This window comes from Nanorana parkeri, unplaced genomic scaffold, assembly GCF_000935625.1.
Source record: "Nanorana parkeri isolate BGI_ZX_2015 unplaced genomic scaffold, ASM93562v1 scaffold743, whole genome shotgun sequence".
Classification (NCBI taxonomy): Eukaryota; Metazoa; Chordata; class Amphibia; order Anura; family Dicroglossidae; genus Nanorana; species Nanorana parkeri.
The window spans coordinates 506,620-524,663 of record NW_017307011.1 but is presented as its reverse complement, the minus strand read 5'-3'; the positions used below and the strand labels follow the sequence as shown (position 1 = coordinate 524,663).

The 18,044-nt window shown below is 44.5% G+C and overlaps 1 protein-coding gene across 2 annotated transcripts in view; it reads right to left on the bottom strand.

The window, feature by feature from the left end:
- Window positions 1-4,670: 4,670 nt before the first annotated feature.
- Window positions 4,671-18,044, bottom strand: part of ELMO2 (engulfment and cell motility 2) — a 60,009-nt gene continuing 46,635 nt past the window's right edge. For both annotated transcript variants that reach the window (XM_018564313.1, XM_018564314.1), the window contains 11 exons: window positions 17,884-18,006; window positions 16,409-16,543; window positions 13,087-13,191; window positions 11,823-11,931; window positions 11,580-11,716; window positions 10,922-11,085; window positions 8,563-8,675; window positions 7,956-8,063; window positions 6,881-6,963; window positions 6,412-6,489; window positions 4,671-5,429 (listed from right to left, as the gene is read on the bottom strand). In XM_018564313.1, coding sequence (XP_018419815.1) covers window positions 5,229-5,429; window positions 6,412-6,489; window positions 6,881-6,963; window positions 7,956-8,063; window positions 8,563-8,675; window positions 10,922-11,085; window positions 11,580-11,716; window positions 11,823-11,931; window positions 13,087-13,191; window positions 16,409-16,543; window positions 17,884-18,006 — 1,356 coding nt within the window. In that variant the 3' untranslated portion in view covers window positions 4,671-5,228. The remainder of the gene's footprint in view (window positions 5,430-6,411; window positions 6,490-6,880; window positions 6,964-7,955; window positions 8,064-8,562; window positions 8,676-10,921; window positions 11,086-11,579; window positions 11,717-11,822; window positions 11,932-13,086; window positions 13,192-16,408; window positions 16,544-17,883; window positions 18,007-18,044) is intronic.

The following is an 18,044-nucleotide window of genomic DNA, read 5'->3' as shown; positions in this document are numbered from 1 at the left end:
ACTGGCAGCAAAAGGGTTAAAACACAACTCTAAGCTTTACCGCCTGCTTCCAAATTGACTCAACTGGCTGAATTTTATGCTTTTGTGTCAGTCAGTCACATGATGACACGGGGTCCTCTTCTCCACACTGGGCATCACTGATGGTGAAAGTGGTGCTCACCATTCTCTGTACCTGGAGAGTGTAAAATAAGGGCACTATAGTGATGTCCCTTTGTGGGGCAGGTCTATGATGCCCTACACACACATTATGTACTCAGTCTTCTGGGTTGAGTGATGCCAGGTATCTTTCATTCTGGAAGACTGAGGACAACTTGTGGCGAAGAAGAGTTACCAATAGAGACAACTTCTTGTTGACTTGCAGTGTTCTGTTTAGTGCCTGGGCCCATAACCTGCTGGTTATGTGTTTAGATGAAGCAATGAGAGCTTGAGAAATGCTTAATTAAGTTTGACTTGCTTAGAAGAACGTTACATGTGAATACAGCATTATGCAGGAAATAAGACCTACCCTGAAATTAAGAGCCAGTACCATTTTTGGGAATTGCTAAAATATAAGACCTACCCCTAAAATAAGACCTAGGTGTGACCATTCCCAGGGCCGGTGGTGGCATAAGGGGGAACTTGAAGAGCCGCGGGAGAGAATCAGCGGTGCCAGCGCTAGAGGAAGCGAGGCGGTAGCGCAGGGAGCAGAGCCGCTTAAAGGAAAACTATGGGGTGAGTGCTTTTCACTCATCCTCATAGTTCTAGCCGACCTGTGACAATGAGACTGTCACAGGTCGGCTCAGTAGATCGGGAGGTGAGCGAACACATACCGGCGTTCGCTCACTTCTCGATCCTGTCACGGCAGAGAGCCGTGACAGGGGAGGGACTGGATTCCCCCCTCCTTGCTCTGATCCTCCAGCGCTGACTGGCGGAACGGACGGGGGAGGGGGCGTGTACAGCTGGCTCTGCCTCTAGATAGGCAGAGCCAGCTGTCACTCACGCAGCTGGGCGGATCCAGACAGAATTGTCGGGATCCGTTTCAGCTGCGGCGTCTCAGTATACCGCGAGCTGTAGCTCGCAGTATACTGAGCTTAGGGTGACGGGAGGACGCTAGTTTGTGTCCTACCGTTACCCTAAGGAGAACTATGGGGGAAAGCCCTAACCCCATAGTTCTCCATTAAGCCAATGTTTCCTCTATAGCGCCAGCTCCTGTCATAGGCAGAGTGATACCATGGTGTCTATTTACCCGACGTGACCCCGTCTTTTTATATTTTACCAAAAATATGGGTGATAAATGGGTGTGGTTACTGGGGGTGTGGCCATTGAGGGGTGTGGTCACTGAGGGGCGCTGTAAAGCTTTCTCGCACAGGGCGCCTAAAGGCCTAAGGCCGGCCCTGTACCAAATGCACTACGCCTGTGAGGAATCGATAATGAAAGCGCGCTTCGCTCATTATGGTTCCTCCTTTCTCCAAGCTATTAGATGGACAGCTGCCGGAGACTGCTCTGTCCCTCATGATCTTGTACTAAACAGGAAGTTTGGAGAAGCAGAGCTGAGAGAGTTGGGAATCATGAGGACTATAAGGGTTTGCCAAAAATGTAAAGAAATACTTTGCTGGGCAATGTCTATTTGTTTGATTTGGTTTCATTATTTTCAAAAACGTTTGTGAGTTTAATACTACTTTAAAGGAGAACTATGGGGTTAAGGCTTTTCCCCATAGTTCTCCTACGGGTAACGGGAGGACACAAACTAGCGTCCTCCCGTCACCCTAAGCTCAGTATACCGCGAGCATACTGAGACGCCGCAGCCGGGATGGATCCCGACATTACTGTCCGGATCCACCCAGCTGCGTGAGTGACAGCTGGCTCTGCCTATCTAGAGGCAGAGCCAGCTGTACCTGCCCCCTCCCCCGTCCATTCTGCCTGTCAGCGCTGGAGGATCGGACAGGGGAAGGGGGGGAATCCCTGCAGGGAGCCGTCAGTGACAGTCAAGGCTCTCTGCAGGGACAGGATCGAGAAGTGAGCGAGCGACGGTATGTGTTCATGGTCACAGGTCGGCTAGAACTATGAGGATGAGTGAGTTTCTCATAGTTCTCCTTTAAGCTTTGTACCATTTTAGCTGCTTGTATTTTGGATCTGCTGATCACCGTCACTGCCTGACTATACCATGCATGAAGAAAATAGAGCCGTCTTCAAACTTGCAGTTTTAATTACTTAGCCAATAAAAGGCTTCATTTAATTCTCCACTTTAAATGCAAATTACCAAATACATTTTAGGCCGTTGTTGTCCTATAAAACCTTATTAACCAAAATGTTCATACTTACCTGTCCTTGAAGCGGAACTTTATCCATATCTTTAAAATAACCACAAACGCACCTTCAGAAATGCTTAGTAATGACAAACACATACTTCTAGATAATTGCCGGCTTTGTATTCTTTGTATGCCTTATTTCTCTTTTCTTTCCCGTATTCTGGCAGTGGCCATGTTTACCAAGGGCAGATTACTAGATCTCCATTTACTTCCTTGAACTCTGGCACATGTGACTAGGGCATGTGACCATGGACATCATCTCAGGGGAGGAAAATGCCTTTCCCTGAGGTTACAGATGAGATTTCCAAGCAATGCTCTGCTGATGTAACCTTCCCAGGGTGCAATGCTTTGGCACTTACATCATGTGTGCCAGAATTGAATGAACTCTATTTGTAAGTAAATGAAAAACAATTTTTTTAAACTAATGAATGTAAGATGATTTGAAATCAGCATGCAGAGCTGCATGCTGCTGTGATTTTTAGTAAAAGGGGGGTAAAGGTCCACTTTGCAAAGCCCATTTCCACCTTTGCAGAGGTATTTAAAAAAAAACATATGCCAGCAAAGTACACATGAAGCAGACATATGCAGTCGCTGTATAGGAACACAAAAACGTACATTTTTTGTTAGCTTTCCTATTTATCTCCTCATGGAAATGGCTGCAATTGTGCTTTGCAAGTAAAGTGTGTATAGTGCAAGTGACCTCTCCACCCCCCACCTCCTATTCATTAGTATTTATAGTGGCAACCCCCCCTGGACAGTGTATTCAGTGAAAAGGCAGAGCTGGTGTTTACTGATCGTGTTACAATGAATAACAGGGAGGGGGGCAGCTAAGTCTACTTTACATCTGTGCCCAAAATCAGACTGAGTTTCCTGTGGAGAACATTTTGAATGTTTAGGCTTCAGGCCTAATCCTGTGAGCCTGCAATCCTGTGAGTCATGAAATGTGCACACACATCACTGCACCTCTACATTACCACTAGGGATGCACCGATACTAGTATTGGTATCGGTGCCCATACCGAGTATTTGGGCGAGTACTCGTACTCGCCCAAATACTCCTGTACCTACCCCCGATACTGGAACTTCTGGTCAGAGGGAGATTTCATCTGACTGGCAGTGCCGCAAGGGAAGATGGAGCCAACTTCCCGACCAATCAAGAAACCAGTTTAAGGACTCGTTGCCCGGCTTTCTGATTGGCAATCTCCATGCTGCTTGGCCGGGATGTCGGCTACATGCTGTTTGGCCAGGAAGCTGACTTCCCGACCAAATAGCTTCGAGCCAGGCAAATTTATGCATGGCCAACATAATAAAGCATCCTGCTACTATGGACACTGGAAAAGCTTTGATGTCAGCATGCACTGTTTTCTATGTGTCCAAAGCAACACTAGTCTCATGTCATTCCCAAAAGGACAATAGGACTCGGCAATAGTTTATAGACAAAGGTAGAACAGTCAATCCTGTTCAGGAAAGGATTCAGCAGGGTTACTGTCTATAAACTTTGATGTGGTGCTCAAAGGCTTTAGTGCGTCCATGGCATGGAGTTAACCCTTACAGCCTTATTCCTTATTGTTCTGCTTTTTGAAGTGTTATGAAAGATCTTCCAAAGCATTTTTAATTTTCTGATACAAAAGGAACAACAAAATCCCAACCCTAGACTGAGAAGTAGGGATTCACAGATACTAGTATCGGTACCGATACCAAGTATTTGGGTGAGTACTCGTACTCACCCAAATGCTCCGATACTTACCCTTATACAGGAACTTCCGGTCAGAGGGAGATCTCCTGGAACGTCAGGACTGCTGGAGCTGGAAGCGAAGGAAAGGAGCATTCTGGGAATTCAGCCTCCATTTTAAAATGGAGAAGAGAATCCACTGCCATCCTAAGCATGAGTCTGGAAGAAAGCGTCCAAATTCCCTTTAGGTGGCATCAGTGGTATGGATGGACTTGTTTTGTATTTGTAAGCTGACATTATATTTACATGTTTCATTTATTGATTGTATTTTTACATGTTCTTCTTTACCAGTTTCACCCCACCCTGCTAATAAAGCATTAAGATTACACTCAGCCTGACTTATTGCAGAATAGGAGAGTTTAGCTGCAATGCGAGCTATATACGGGCCATAGGGCAACCTACAGCGAGGACAGAACAATGGCTTCCAAGTTCGAAATACAAATGAAACACACGGAAAGACACCAGCAGCTTGTTATTTATTAGTAATATTACATATTATTTTGGATGTCAGCCTCATGTACCTCATCTCTTTTACATTCATATGCCCCCTCCCAATCATCATTTACAAAGGGCGAGAGTTGTACCGTATAACAAAGATTGCCGTCTAAATATATGAGTCTTCTTGTCTCCATTGAACCCTATACTGTAAACTGTTTTTAGATACAATAGTGAGACATTACAGTTTATGTACCTAGACAAAAATACCTCTCTGGTAACAAGAAAAATCGATTGTGCTTTCGAGCAGAGCACCGCACACACTGTTGGAATGAAAAGCTGCACTCCATGCTTCGAGTGGAAGGCGGCGGGCAGCACTCTGATTGGAAAAGCATTCTAAACATTAAGGCAAAAATAGATTGACTGATTTAAACCCTACCGGGCCATAAACAATATATGCAGCCTCCGCCTGTACCTATGCAGTACCTATTGAAAAAGGTAAACCTTGGAAAAGAACCAGGAGGAAGAGGGTGCCTAGCAGGCAAGAACTGTGACCCAGAAGCCCTTGCTGCTCTTGTATTAACGAACAACTGTAGGGTGTTCATCCACAGCAGCTCTGCCAAAGACAGCTAATGGATGAGTGGGGGGTGCTCATCTGGATTACACAAGCCCCTTCCCCATCTCAGGGCAGACCTTGGTCCATTACACAGCTGATTAATGAGAGGTCTTTCCCCAGGTTAGTGGGTGTGCGTGTCCTTCATGTAGATCTCCAGATCAGCCATAGTGGTAGACAAAGTCATAACTGCTGGGCTCTTTGGGAATGGGAGGAGGCACCTCAGGGATCGGAATGTTTTCCAGGTCCAGCAGACGCAGTTTCATCTCCATGCTGAGCAGAGCGTCCATGTCACTGCGGGTTAGCTCGCTGCTCATCTCCCTCCCCAGCAAAGCATTCACACCATCGATCCAGATGCAGTACTACAACAAAGAACAGAAATGCACAAGTTGTGACGTTGTGAAAACTCAATGTTCTGATGGACATAAAAACTTTCCTGTGTACTCGGGTCGCATAAAAGACACTGAATGCATTGTATGTAAACATAGTCAATCGCAGAAGATTTAAAGTCTTGGTTCTCAACTGGTGGGTCGTGACCCAAAAGTGGGTCGCGACCCCGTGTTCAGTTGGTCGCTGCATGCCTTCCACTTTTTTAGGTGCGAGGCTCCTCAGCCTCCCCCTAGCTCAGCACTGTCAATTCTCAAACCAAGCAGCCATTCAAAATGCGCTGCCCGGCTCCGAGTGTCAGCTTAAGATGGGATGGGGCTATGGCCGCGAGGGAGCTCCATCCATATGTGTATTACTTACAGCTCCCTCACATGTCCTGTCGAGGTGCCTGGACTGGAGTGACATCACATTGTGGCTCCCTGCACCTCTACAGGCCATGCAAGGGAGCTGTACAAGCAATGCAAGTATGGATTGAGCTCCATCACAGCACAGCAGCCCACACTGGACCCCAGGCTGAGGATCCACTCCAGTTCTTGTCAGGGAGGGAGTCTGGGTGGACCTTAAAAAACTCACCTCCCACCCAAAGTTCGTAGGCCCGCACCGGAACGCGCAGTACCCTAATGCCGTGCGTTCCATTGCAGTGCGACTTGGGTCCCGTCTTAATGACCCAGGACAAATATGGATCCCGAGGTTACACAGGTTGAGAAATACTGATTTAAAGGCTAACTGTACCTTTAAGACAAAACTCTTATATTATCCTCCTCCTAAATATTACAGCATATAATACAGACACTTCAGAGGCAGAAAAAATATTGTTATGCTCATCACAGCCTGCCGACTTCCATGCAATGACCCCAGGCTTTGGGTTCTGTGATCAGCACTGGAAGGATCCTGGAGCAGCATTTTCTCCAGGGAAGGACAAGACAATTTCTTAATGCAGCAGAATCACATAATTACCTCATATTTATTTGGTGCAATAAAGTTTAGAGTCTCATCTGGGTCATACAGTATGGAAAAGGCCAATTCCAAAACCTCCTATAACAGAAAAGAGTATTCAGAATGGAATTTGTGAACAAGTGAGTAAGCAGAATCATCAATCATTTGTATTCATTCCCATATACTGTATATTCTGCACAGTTATAATAATCCACTACGGAATAGTCAGATCTTTGCTTAGCCCTGTTATGATGTTCTTTTTAAAATCAAATCAGGATCACTTTAATGATTTCTACGCCCCTGCATGCATTGCTTCCCTTTTCATTTAAAGACACAATCAAGCTACTGGGACTTTAGCATTTTGTTCTATAGAGATCACATGGGACAGGATAGACGACACACAGCAAAGGTGGAAAGTTATGAACAGGTGGAAAATGGTTTGCAAATATTTAATAGAAGGTGAATTGGGCTTTAATGAGTTTCCGGTGACCTTGTTCTGCTTCAGTGCACTCTTCTCCTTCATATGAGGACAGTCTTTTCCAGTAAGCACGGCCTTGATTTCGGCGACTGGGACTAGAAGAAACACACAAATGATGAGTGCATCGTGAGCACATGTGGATTTATTTAAAACTCAGCTCCAAACATGTCGATAAATACATAGCTGAAATACACATACATATCTACATGGGTTTACCGGCCCAAAAACATGTAATTCTGTTCAGCTCCTCTAATGATTCAGAATAGGGCTGCAACAACTAATCGATAATAACGAGTTGTCAACGATTTTCATTCTCGATTAGTTGAGTCTGATTAGTGGATGTAGCTCAACCGCTGCTCTCCTTCCCGCTGCAGTCTGCCACCTCCGATCACGCTGCTGTCCCCCGCTTGTATCGGCAGATGCAGCGGGCATCGGAGAAGACACAGACCGGCTGTCAGGTGTCGGGGCGAGAGAGGGGAGGCAGGTCAGGTGCAGTGCTGCTAGATGGGTCGGAGAGGCTCAGAGGCAATGGGTGTATGCTATAGCCAGTTTGCTATTGCTCCTTCTTCACTGTGCCGCCCTGCCCATCACTGTACAATCTTTTCACTGCAGATGTACGCTGCTTTGCCTATTTATTCCTATGGCTGGTCCTTACTGCTCAGGATGACTGTGGGTCAAGTATGGACTAGCCATAGGAATGACTGCAGTGTGCGGCGCACATACCCAGTAGGAGATTTCCAGAGCCACAAAGTGAACCTGGGAGCAGGGCTGAAGGTAAGCATTTTGGTAGGTAGCTGGCATTCAGGGGCTGGAGAGACCAGTCAAGGAAGGGTGGGAGGAACCATTTAAAGAACTTTAATGATTGTTTAATTAATACATAACTGGAAGTCAGCTTGAAAAAGTCAAAGCAAAAAAAATGACGCTGATTATGTGGAAATAAAAAAAGAGAAACCTGATAAAAGATAAATTCTGCATGAGTGATTTGGACTACTGCAATTGCTCTATGACTAGCCCGCTACTGACAAAGAAATTAAGTCATCCAAGAAAAAGGGCAAAATGTAGTAAATCAAGTGTTTCAAGTTCTTACTCTTCTCTTGCAGTGACTCGTATGGCACCTCTCCTTGTGCATTCTCCTCCAAGTCTCCATAGTGCAAAACCTTGTGGTTAAGGGCCAAGCGGCAGAACCAAAACCTCTCTGAAAGATATGAAGCCATGAGCATGGATTCAAAGGGGGGAACACTGGACCTTAGCAACTCGCATAAGAACCCAAAGCAAAACTCCAGGCAAAACAAATATTATCTAAACACACGAGGCTTGTATAGTCTTACTTGAATCTTGGTGTGCTTTGTGTATATTTACAGTGCAAAAGTGTTCTATAATAAAGACCGGTCACTGCTGCTCTCTCTCCCCTGGCGGAGGGTGACTGGTCTTGTGTCCACCCCTCTTGTAGTTTTCAGCAGAAAACCTGTAGCGGGTGGAGCCTGTTAGGTCCCTCCCACATCTCTGCTCCTGGCACACTATGTCCAGCATAGTGATGATGTCACTGCGCTTTTTAACAAGGCAATATCTCGGTTTGGTGCACACAAAGTGGATTTATCTCCTTTGTTGCTATTAATGAAGATATTTAAATGAAATTTTTTGTGCCTGGAGTTCAGCTTCAAGTCATAGTCACATTCCTCATACAAAGTGGTTACCTTGCCTTCTGCGGTTTCCAATCTTACGAAAGCTGCTTCCTTCACACAGGCGGTTCAGCCGCTGCTGTTTAATTAATTCCAAAATCTCGGGTTGAATTTTCTCACGTAGTTCCCTGAACAAAAAAATGTAAATAAAAAAATGAAAAGGAGCATCAAGGAAAAGTGAAAGGTGCAATAATTGGGCCTTAAAACACACTGGAGCTGAAGTATAAAGACTGGAGGGAAGAAGCGTATGTGTTACAAGAACCAACCAGATTTGAGCATTCATGGATTTTATTTTTAATTAAGGACAAGGAAAATAAAAAGAGTGCCATTGCTGACCTGCTGAAAATGCCTTGTGCCCAGCTGGCATGCTAATCCTCTTGACTTTCATGCATTTTTGAGCTGCTGAGCAAGAGCGCAAGTATGCAGGTCAGAACTCCTCACCAGCATACCTGTTCCAGTTCAGTGACTTACAATATACTGAAGCCAGATCAGCAACCAAACAGCCACATAAATAGCATTACTTAGAACAGCGTTTCTCAATATTTTTTCAGTCATGGCACCGTTTAATAGTATGCAAAATCTCAATGGCATCCCAGTCTAAAATGTAAGGGGGGGACCCCACGCAGAAACACATGAAAAAGTTGGGTTCCATCCTTTGCCTCAAAGTCCTCCCTTCAAATCAAGAGCCTCCCTTATCACATCACAATTCTCCGTTTTATACTAGAAGTTCCTCCTTTCACATCAGGAGCCGCCCCCCCCCTATACATCAGAAGTCCCCTTTCATACCAGAATTCCTCCTTTTACACCAAAGTCCCCCATTCACATCAGAATCCTGCCATCACAAAATTCTAAGGCACCCCTGAGGAAGCCAGAAGGCACCGCAGTGTGCCACGGCACCCTGGTTGAGAAAGGCCGATTAAGAAAATGTCAGGATGATAGGTTTCCTTGTACTGTTGTTTTTTTTTTCTTTTTACAAAAAAGTAAAAAAAGCCTTTTTTTGGCTATACTTCTATTTTAGGTCACACGGGTACATTTGCCTATTATCGACTGACAGGGCAGAGCAGAGTTGTGGTCATGAAGGATATTGTTAGGATCCACCCTGGCTGCCTGTCAACCCATCCCTGGCCTGTTGCTCCAGCCAGCACTGGAGGAGCAGAAAGGAGAGGAGGGGATCCCTGCAGAGGGCAGTGACTGACAGTCACTGTCTTGCACTAGGAGCCACGACTGAGAGCTGACTGATAAGTGGTCACATGACCGGTCAGCACTCGGTCTTAGAGCTGGCGGAGGATCCCACAATGCTCTATGCATAGGGGAGAGTATATTTTGATCTTTTTACATCCATCTTTAGGAATAAACACATGTATAGTTAAAGGACATCCCACACCACTCTAAGCATTGTTTTACTCTCCCTGTACTTCCCCTCTAAAGGACATTCTGTCATGAGAACAATATGCTGGCTACTACTGCTGTATTGCTCTGCAAATGCCAGTTGCTGGCTGTCATGCCTTGGCTTTAGCATTGTCTGCCAATAAATAAAAATTTTTAAAAGGAAATCAGCAATGGCAACCTCCATGACAGAGCAACTTTAAGCATGGATTCTAAGGCGCTGATGTTGGAAGTCTTGTCTGCGACACTCTCGGTAGGGAATAAAAAGTTTAGTACCATGGTACGGTCTTACTTTGCATTTTTAAGTGTTACATTACTGTAGAAGATACAAATACTATATGATATTTTCAGCTTTATATAATCACTTGGTTTTAATACACATAGCGCAGAGCTTTTGTTAAATGATTCTTGCTAGATAGATGCCAGTTGGAATCTGACTGGTCACTTGGGAATAGAAATGTAAGAGCTGTCGTTCCAGACTTTGTATTTAAAAAGAAAATGTGCATGCTCCAGGGCTAAGGGCTAGTGCACACCAAGCGCGGAGCAGGTCCAGAGCAGAGCAGGTGCAGACCGGATCAAAACTGCGTATTTTTAGCTCCAGTTCACATCGCAGCGTGCAGATCCAGAGCAGGTAAAAAAACTGCAACAGGCCCTATTTTACCTGCTCTGGATCTGCAAACACATAAAAAACGCATGCAAATGCCTGGAACGCACTGAAAGCCCATGTTAAACTAAAAAAAAAAAAGAAGCCAAAAACGCATCTAAAAGACTAGCGTGCGTGTGCAGAAACCTGACCGGATCTGCTCTGCATTTGGTGTGAACAAGGCCTAACAGTGACTTTACTACTTAGTAACTCAAATGCCTGAAGTAAGCACGTACCCAGTTAAGTCTCCATTTTTTAAAACACACGCACCAGGAAGATTTACCTGCATAATTGGTGAATGTCAGATTTACTGCTTTTTTACAAATATATCCCTAAGTTACATACACAATAGGCGGGGACTGGAAGTCGTCCTGGCTCATCCTCTCAGACTGCCGAAGCCTCAAGATTTCTGTGTAGCTCAGGACGCGCAGTTTGTTCTTAAGCTGCTCCAGAGAGTTCGGTCTGGAGGGCAAAGCACGGGTAATCTGCTCCCTCACCACTTGCATCACCTGCAATACAAAAGCAAAGCTGGAGTCAGAATTAAAAGGAAACTAGGTTGAATGGAGGAAGGTACAACCACCAAAAAGTGGAGCTTGGTGCGCTGAGTTAGCCTTGGGCTTCCATATATCTTGGATACTCCACCGAGTATGCATCCAAGACCTTCCTGTTATTACTTTCAACTCTGTTCATGTCCACCCTAGCGTTTTGTGTGTTCCTGACAACCTTTCTGCATTTCTCCCGTTGCATTCTCCATAAAGTCAAAAATTCAACACGGATTGTGGGAACCCCTAACAATGGGCAGAGCAGTAAAACTCAAGAGCAGAGATCTCACTAATAGAGTTCCCAGAGATATAAAAATGGTCAAGTGGATTGACGCCAGAAACTACCTAAAATATCAGCTTTGGGTGGAATGAATCATTAACGTGTATTCTAAAGTCTGCCAGACTTGACTGTATAAATGGCTGGAATACCAAAGAATGTTACTCTTCATACAGACCAGTACCTTGTTAAAGTCTTCAGCAGTAGCTCTCATCTCCTTCCAGGTTTTGTTAACCAACTGGATGCAGATACAAAAGAATTCTTCAAATGCCCTCTCATGAGTAAAGAACATGGGGTGGTAATCGTTTCGCCCCTCGTTAGCTGCAAAACAGACAAAAAAAAGTTCCTAAATACACTGACAGGGGACTAGGCATGACATCCAGCATAGCAATAAATGAGAAGTGTTGCTAGAGAACGTCATACTTACGCAATTCTCCGACATGAAGTATCTCGCATAACATCTTTGTCAGTTCAATGGCGCTGCGTCCAAATGGACATTCGTGCTTATCTTCCCTACTGCTATTCTCCAACACAATCTACAGAACACCAAAGTGTGATAAAAAGAAAATTTTATGGTTCACACAGGTAGACAAGAGAAATGCACTCAAATTCAAATGTGGAATACAAGTGAGCGAGAAGAAAATATTTTTGGAAAAGTAGAATGTGTCAGAAGAATAATGGGGGGGGGGGACGAGGGGGATTTATCAAAACTGAGGCAGACAAAATCTGGAGCAGCTCTGCATGGTAACCAATTAGCATCCACCTTTCATTTTCAAAGCTTCCCCTCAATGTATTTATCCCAAATACTAATTATTTAATAAGATTTACAATTGACCAATCATACAAAATATGCCCTATAGTTGGGCAGTGCGGGTCCAATAGGAGATGGTGCATTGACTGAATAGGGTGACAATGAGAAGGGCTGCAATCAAGTTGTTCCTTGATTGAATGAATGCAGGGGAGGGTTGGATAGATTGAGCTTGTTGGGAGTAAAAAATGAAGCAGACTTTGAGGAATGTGGCCTAAAGATGATAGAGTTCATGGTGGTTCACAGATGGTATAGGAAATGATATGGCATGGGACTTTGTAGAGTTTATCACGATGCTAAAGGGTGTGGTAGGAACAATGGTTTAAATTGCATTGTGTTGGTGCTGGGTGTTTGAGGAAACTACCACAACTGGGAGATAGAGATCATTGCACTGCAGGATGTAGAAAGGCTTGGCAAAAGAGGTGGGTTAGGCATGGAGTGGGGCAGAAAGACAGATAATGACCCCATAAATGTAAGGACTGTACATGCATAGACTGCATTTTTATAAGGAGAGGAGGAGAGATGCAGGTTCTGTTCCATGCACAAGCAGGGAGCAGCAGCCTGTAGGTCCTTGGGTAAAGAATGACATCAGAGCTGTACATGGGTTGTGAAAAACTTTGTGCCCTGGCACATGGTGCCATGTCACTTCTAGCTTGAATGGCTAGAAATTACATGGCACCAGGCTATCTAGGCTGCTTTCAGCATAATACCAATAGGCAGAATGACTCCTGTGTACCACCTCCTGGCTATAAGTGGTAAAGTACACTGACACAACAGGTTCCATTCAATATCTCTAAGTTGATTTGGAAACAATCCCCTAAAAACATTTAAGAAGAAAAATGTCTACTGTGAAAGCAGAGCTGACACATCTTAAGAGACTCACCCGTACGTAAGTGTCCTGATGACATTTGGCCAAGTACAACATATTGTCAAGAGCCAGCATACCCGGGGGTGTCTGAATGAAATCCAGAGCTGGGTTCACATGATTCTGAAACGGTAAAATATTTTGTTATTGGTGGAGTAAATACAAAAAGTACCATCATATCATATTGCATTATGGCTTTGTGGTTAGCACTCTACCTGTACAGCCCTTTGCTTCTGTGTTCAACTGTCAACACCATCTGCATGGCGATTGCATTGTTTTCCTGCATTCATGGGGTTTTCTATGAAGTTTCCCCCCCTATTATCCAAAGCATGCTCATAGGCATCAATGACCATTTAAACTTGCAGCTTCTGCAAATCGGGGCTGCTTTTTAGTAATCGAATGTTTACCACTGATTCAATTTGCAGGAAGGGCCAATTAACATGCTGTAGATGAGGTGGTCCACTGAACCCCTTACCAGTTGTTTGCACAGCACACAGCGAGTCACTTCTGTAGTTAATTTTCAGTGACTGGCTTAAGACTTGGTAAAGCCCAAATAAGAATGCCCACACGATGATGCCTTGTGGGGGACACTCTATCCACAATACATGTTACATTAGCTAATTGGCTTGTTCAATAAGTAACATCCAACCTGGTTGTGTGAGAAACCCTTGCTCATCTCCAGCGTAAGTGAGGTAGGAACCTAAAATTCTAAGCCGAGAGCAGGATATGCGAGTGTTACCTGTAAGATTGAAACCACATCTTCCAGGATTGTTGATCTTCTGGGTCCTCCCCAGTTCTCACTGGTTTCTCCTGCTAACCTATACATCACTGCTGAGCCCTGTAGTGACACGGAGGTCAGCAGGAGGAACCAGCAAGTGCCGTAGAGGCCCCAAGAGATCAGCACTCTATAAGGGTATATTTACTAGGAGACTTTTGCGATGATGGACTGGCAAATTCAATCAGACACCGTCATCAATACTTTTACCTTCACCAAGTTTCACACAGAACTGGCCCACGTATGCACATGTACGTAGGGGTGTAACTACAAATCATGGGGCCCCTTAGCAAAATTTTGAGGCCTCCTGGCTAGCTCTCTCTGTAGCGGCCGGCAGTGTCAATGTGATAATGAGTGTCATTGATCTTAATATCAAATATGTATGAAGGACAGGCTGCAGGAGAGATGTCAGCATAGTCAGTGCACTACTACGGAGCAGTGCTGGGGGTAAACGTTATGGCAGCATTCATAACCATAATGATATTTTATATTATGATAAAATGATTGATCTTCTTGCACACACTTTTCAACCTCGTCTATAAACTCTAGCTTTATTAAACTTTTTTGAAGAACTACAAACCTCAGCCCTCCTATTGGGGTTTAACAAAGATGAGTATGTAGCAGAGGTTCAGAGGAAAATAAATCTACACTGCTAGATAGATAAGCAAATGGTTCTACTGCAGGAAGGGGATCTGTGACTAGACGATCCTGAGCTCTGACTTCAGCCTTTCTATACTGGAAACCTAATATAGTGTAGTTTTCCTAATCAGCCCTCCTAATGGGCCCCCTCCTACCCCAGGCCCCTATAGCAGCCATCAATCACAAGGGAGAGCGTTCCCTCATAATTGTCCCCTTGTTGGCCACAAATACTGATGAATCTATCTCACTAGCAACCGAGCAACTAGGGAGCAACATCTTACTCAGGGAGTATTTCCATAGAATCAGCAGGCAATCTTTTAACGATCCTGACACTAAAATGCTGCCCGCCAGCGTGAAGATTCCCTGTGTGACATCAGCCTTAGTACACTTAGTAGAAAACTGGGCACTATGTCAGCACAATATAAACCAATATAACATGGATGAAACATTCCCGGGGGTTGGAAGTGAATTCAATCTATTCCTATTCATTTCACGAGGGGCCACAGGAAGAAAAACGAATTATACTTTCCAATGAGCCTACTCTATGAAGTGGAGATTTTGTTCCTGTATTGAACCTTGGGCTGAGCGGGCAAACATCTACAATTCCTGCATACTATTAGTCACACTGTTACCATGGTAATAGTCTAAGAATGAGGAAAATGGCAAATTAAAATGTTAACACATGGCCGCAGTAACAAGACATGGAACGGTAAATTGTGATAAAACTACTGTTACAAAACTGTAACACTAAATGAAACATCGGCACTTTGTAATCATTAACCAGTTGACATGCAGTGCCGTCCGGCCGTTTTTTTACAACGGGCGGACGGCAAGTGGTTAAAGAGATGTTTTTATAAACCTGTCAAAAGAACATGAATAATGGCACATTTCTACTGTTATACGTGACTAAAGGGTTATTCCTGGTGAATGGCATGGATTATTAACAGTGTATACTCCAATGAGGTCACTCCTATAGGGCACTCACCTACAGGTCTGCCATATAAAAGTGGCATTAACCAGAAGCAGAGCCAAAGGAAATCTCACCGCTCCAGTAGTATTGTCTGCAGTATTGGAATTCTCTGGATAGTGCGGTCTGTTCGTATTACCCAGAAGCACTTTCACTGATCGGAGAATGTAATCTGCATACATTTCTCTAGGTACACTACTTAGTATAGCTATTGACTCTGCAAACAATTGGCGACTTCTGCGCACTGTGCGCGTCAGCATGCGCTGACCCCGCTCTGTCATTTTATGTGGCCTACCACTTCATGGCTGAGTTGCTGTTGTTCCCAGTTGCTTCCACTTTGTTATAATACCACCAACAGTTGACCGTGGAATATTTAGTAGCAAGGAATTTGATGGAACACCTGAATCCAATGATTTGGAGGGGTGTCCCAATACTTTTGATAATATAGTGTAGCTCAAGAGCACAATTGGAAGACAGGGACAGATCACTGTCACTATATGACAGGAAGTGCCTGAATGTGAGCTTTCATGGCTGGCTCAATAATAAATCCAGATCAAACAAATATACATTGCCCGGCAAAGTATTTCTTTACATTTTTGCCCAAACACTTAGTCATCATGTTTCCAAACAGTTCCAACTCTCTATGCTTGGTTTCCCTGAACTTCCTGTCCAGTACAAGGTCACAAGGGACAGAGCAGTCTCTAGCAGCCTTCCATTTACTATCTTGGAGAAGGGAGGAAGGAGGAGAGGGGGTAGTGGATTGTCCTGCTGTGCCTGTGTATTTGTGGAGCCACCCTAAAACAGGACATCATGGCCAGTGCTCAGGGGACCAGCTGATTCTACAGGAAGCTAAAGCTTTTAAACATCAAGGAGCAGCATCCATTGTACGGGATTTCATCAGCATTTGTGATTCAATCAGCAAATGCGATCGCTGCATAAAATAGAGGCAGTAAACTCACAGTGAAGCCCAGCATCTTGTAGTCCTTGCTGTACATGGCTTTGCGCTTTTCTGTCCCAGTGCCTGACACTCCGCTGCCGTCCGTCTCTGCATCAAATGCAATTCTTCTTAATTCAAATATGATGTCTCTCTGGGCCTGAAGAAGTAGAAAAAGCAAAGGTTATATAAAAGTAATTTTCTGGCTTGTTCAAAAAGCTATATCGGCAGTAACCCAGAATAACCAAATGAGAATGCATCGTTTACTCAACTGACTTTTGCAAGGTAAGATCTGATTGGTTGGTATGGGTTACAGGCAGCACTATAAAACTGGGCACTGCACTTTGGTCCTTTTTATTGGATTGTTCACACACTTCCATTTGCCTGCAGTAAGATGCATTGGATGTAGAAATCACATTCACTAGCATGTAGCCAGTTTACATCTACATGTTTCAGCTTTGTGCTTTTCTTAAACAAATAAGACGGAATAGTTTTGTGCATTTATGCCCAATAACATGAGCCTGTGCTTTACAGATGCAGAGCAAAGCAACAGGTTCATGATCCTCTGCAACTGCACACACATACCTTCCCATAGCTCTATTTGGACACCAGGAGCAAAGAGAAATACCCAATACTGCCACTATGGGGGAGCATGCGAATCACCCCTCCACTAACCCGACTTGGTGACAGGATAATGAGCATGAACCTGGGAGTGCTCAAGAGTGAGCACTTTCGGTTTCATTCACTGCAAAGGAGATCGGAGAGTGGGAGTTCACCCATCTCCTCCACTCGGTCATTTGATTCTGCTACCCATCTTGATCAGGGCTGCAGATGGCATCAGCATGGTTAGGACACCAGCGAGCAGCATGACAACTAGTTAAAGCAGGGGGATGCGACCAAAGCCTGTACCGCTAGAGAGGTAAGGCGATCAGATTCTGGAGAGTTGTTCCACATGTTATGGGTGGCATGTTTATCAATATCAAGGTATCTGGGCACCTAAACAATAAAGTGACCATAACTTTAGTTTGAGAAAATGCAGCCAATGTAAGCCCTACTGACTTTGCATGCTGTAAACAATCCTATTCTCAAGAAATACATAAGTCGCTGGCAAGTAAAGGGTTAAAGCTGATTCAGGCGGATATAGAAGACACAAATGAATTTCCCTCTCAAGTAACCGATGAGAGGAGGGTCAAGGCCTCGTGTTGTGGTAATGCACAATCCAAAGTGCGGTACATTGTAGTGCTATTCAATGAGGTCTCCTGTCCTGCAAGACTGGTATGTGCTGTGCTACAGAGCTGTATAAATCGTAGAACTGGGCAGACAGATATATAAATCCTTTGGTAGGTAAAACAGCTCCCTTATAGTGTTATTCAGAGCAGCTGATCAGATCTTTCCTCGAGAGCTAGAATCTGATTGGCAGTTACAGTCGTACATTCCTAAGTTTGCAGTCGGTTTTCAGTCACACCAGTTCAGAGGTGAATAAATGGATGCGTGTGTCACCTGGTCATTGGGGTCCATTTTGGTCATCATCCGTTCCTCTAGGAGGTTAAAGGTTAGCACTTGGAGCACATAGAGCTGATGTGCCATCTCCGTTTTAATGGGTCGATTTCCTCGGATAATATGCTGGAGAAACAGAACAGAGAGGTGAGGCACTGAAATGG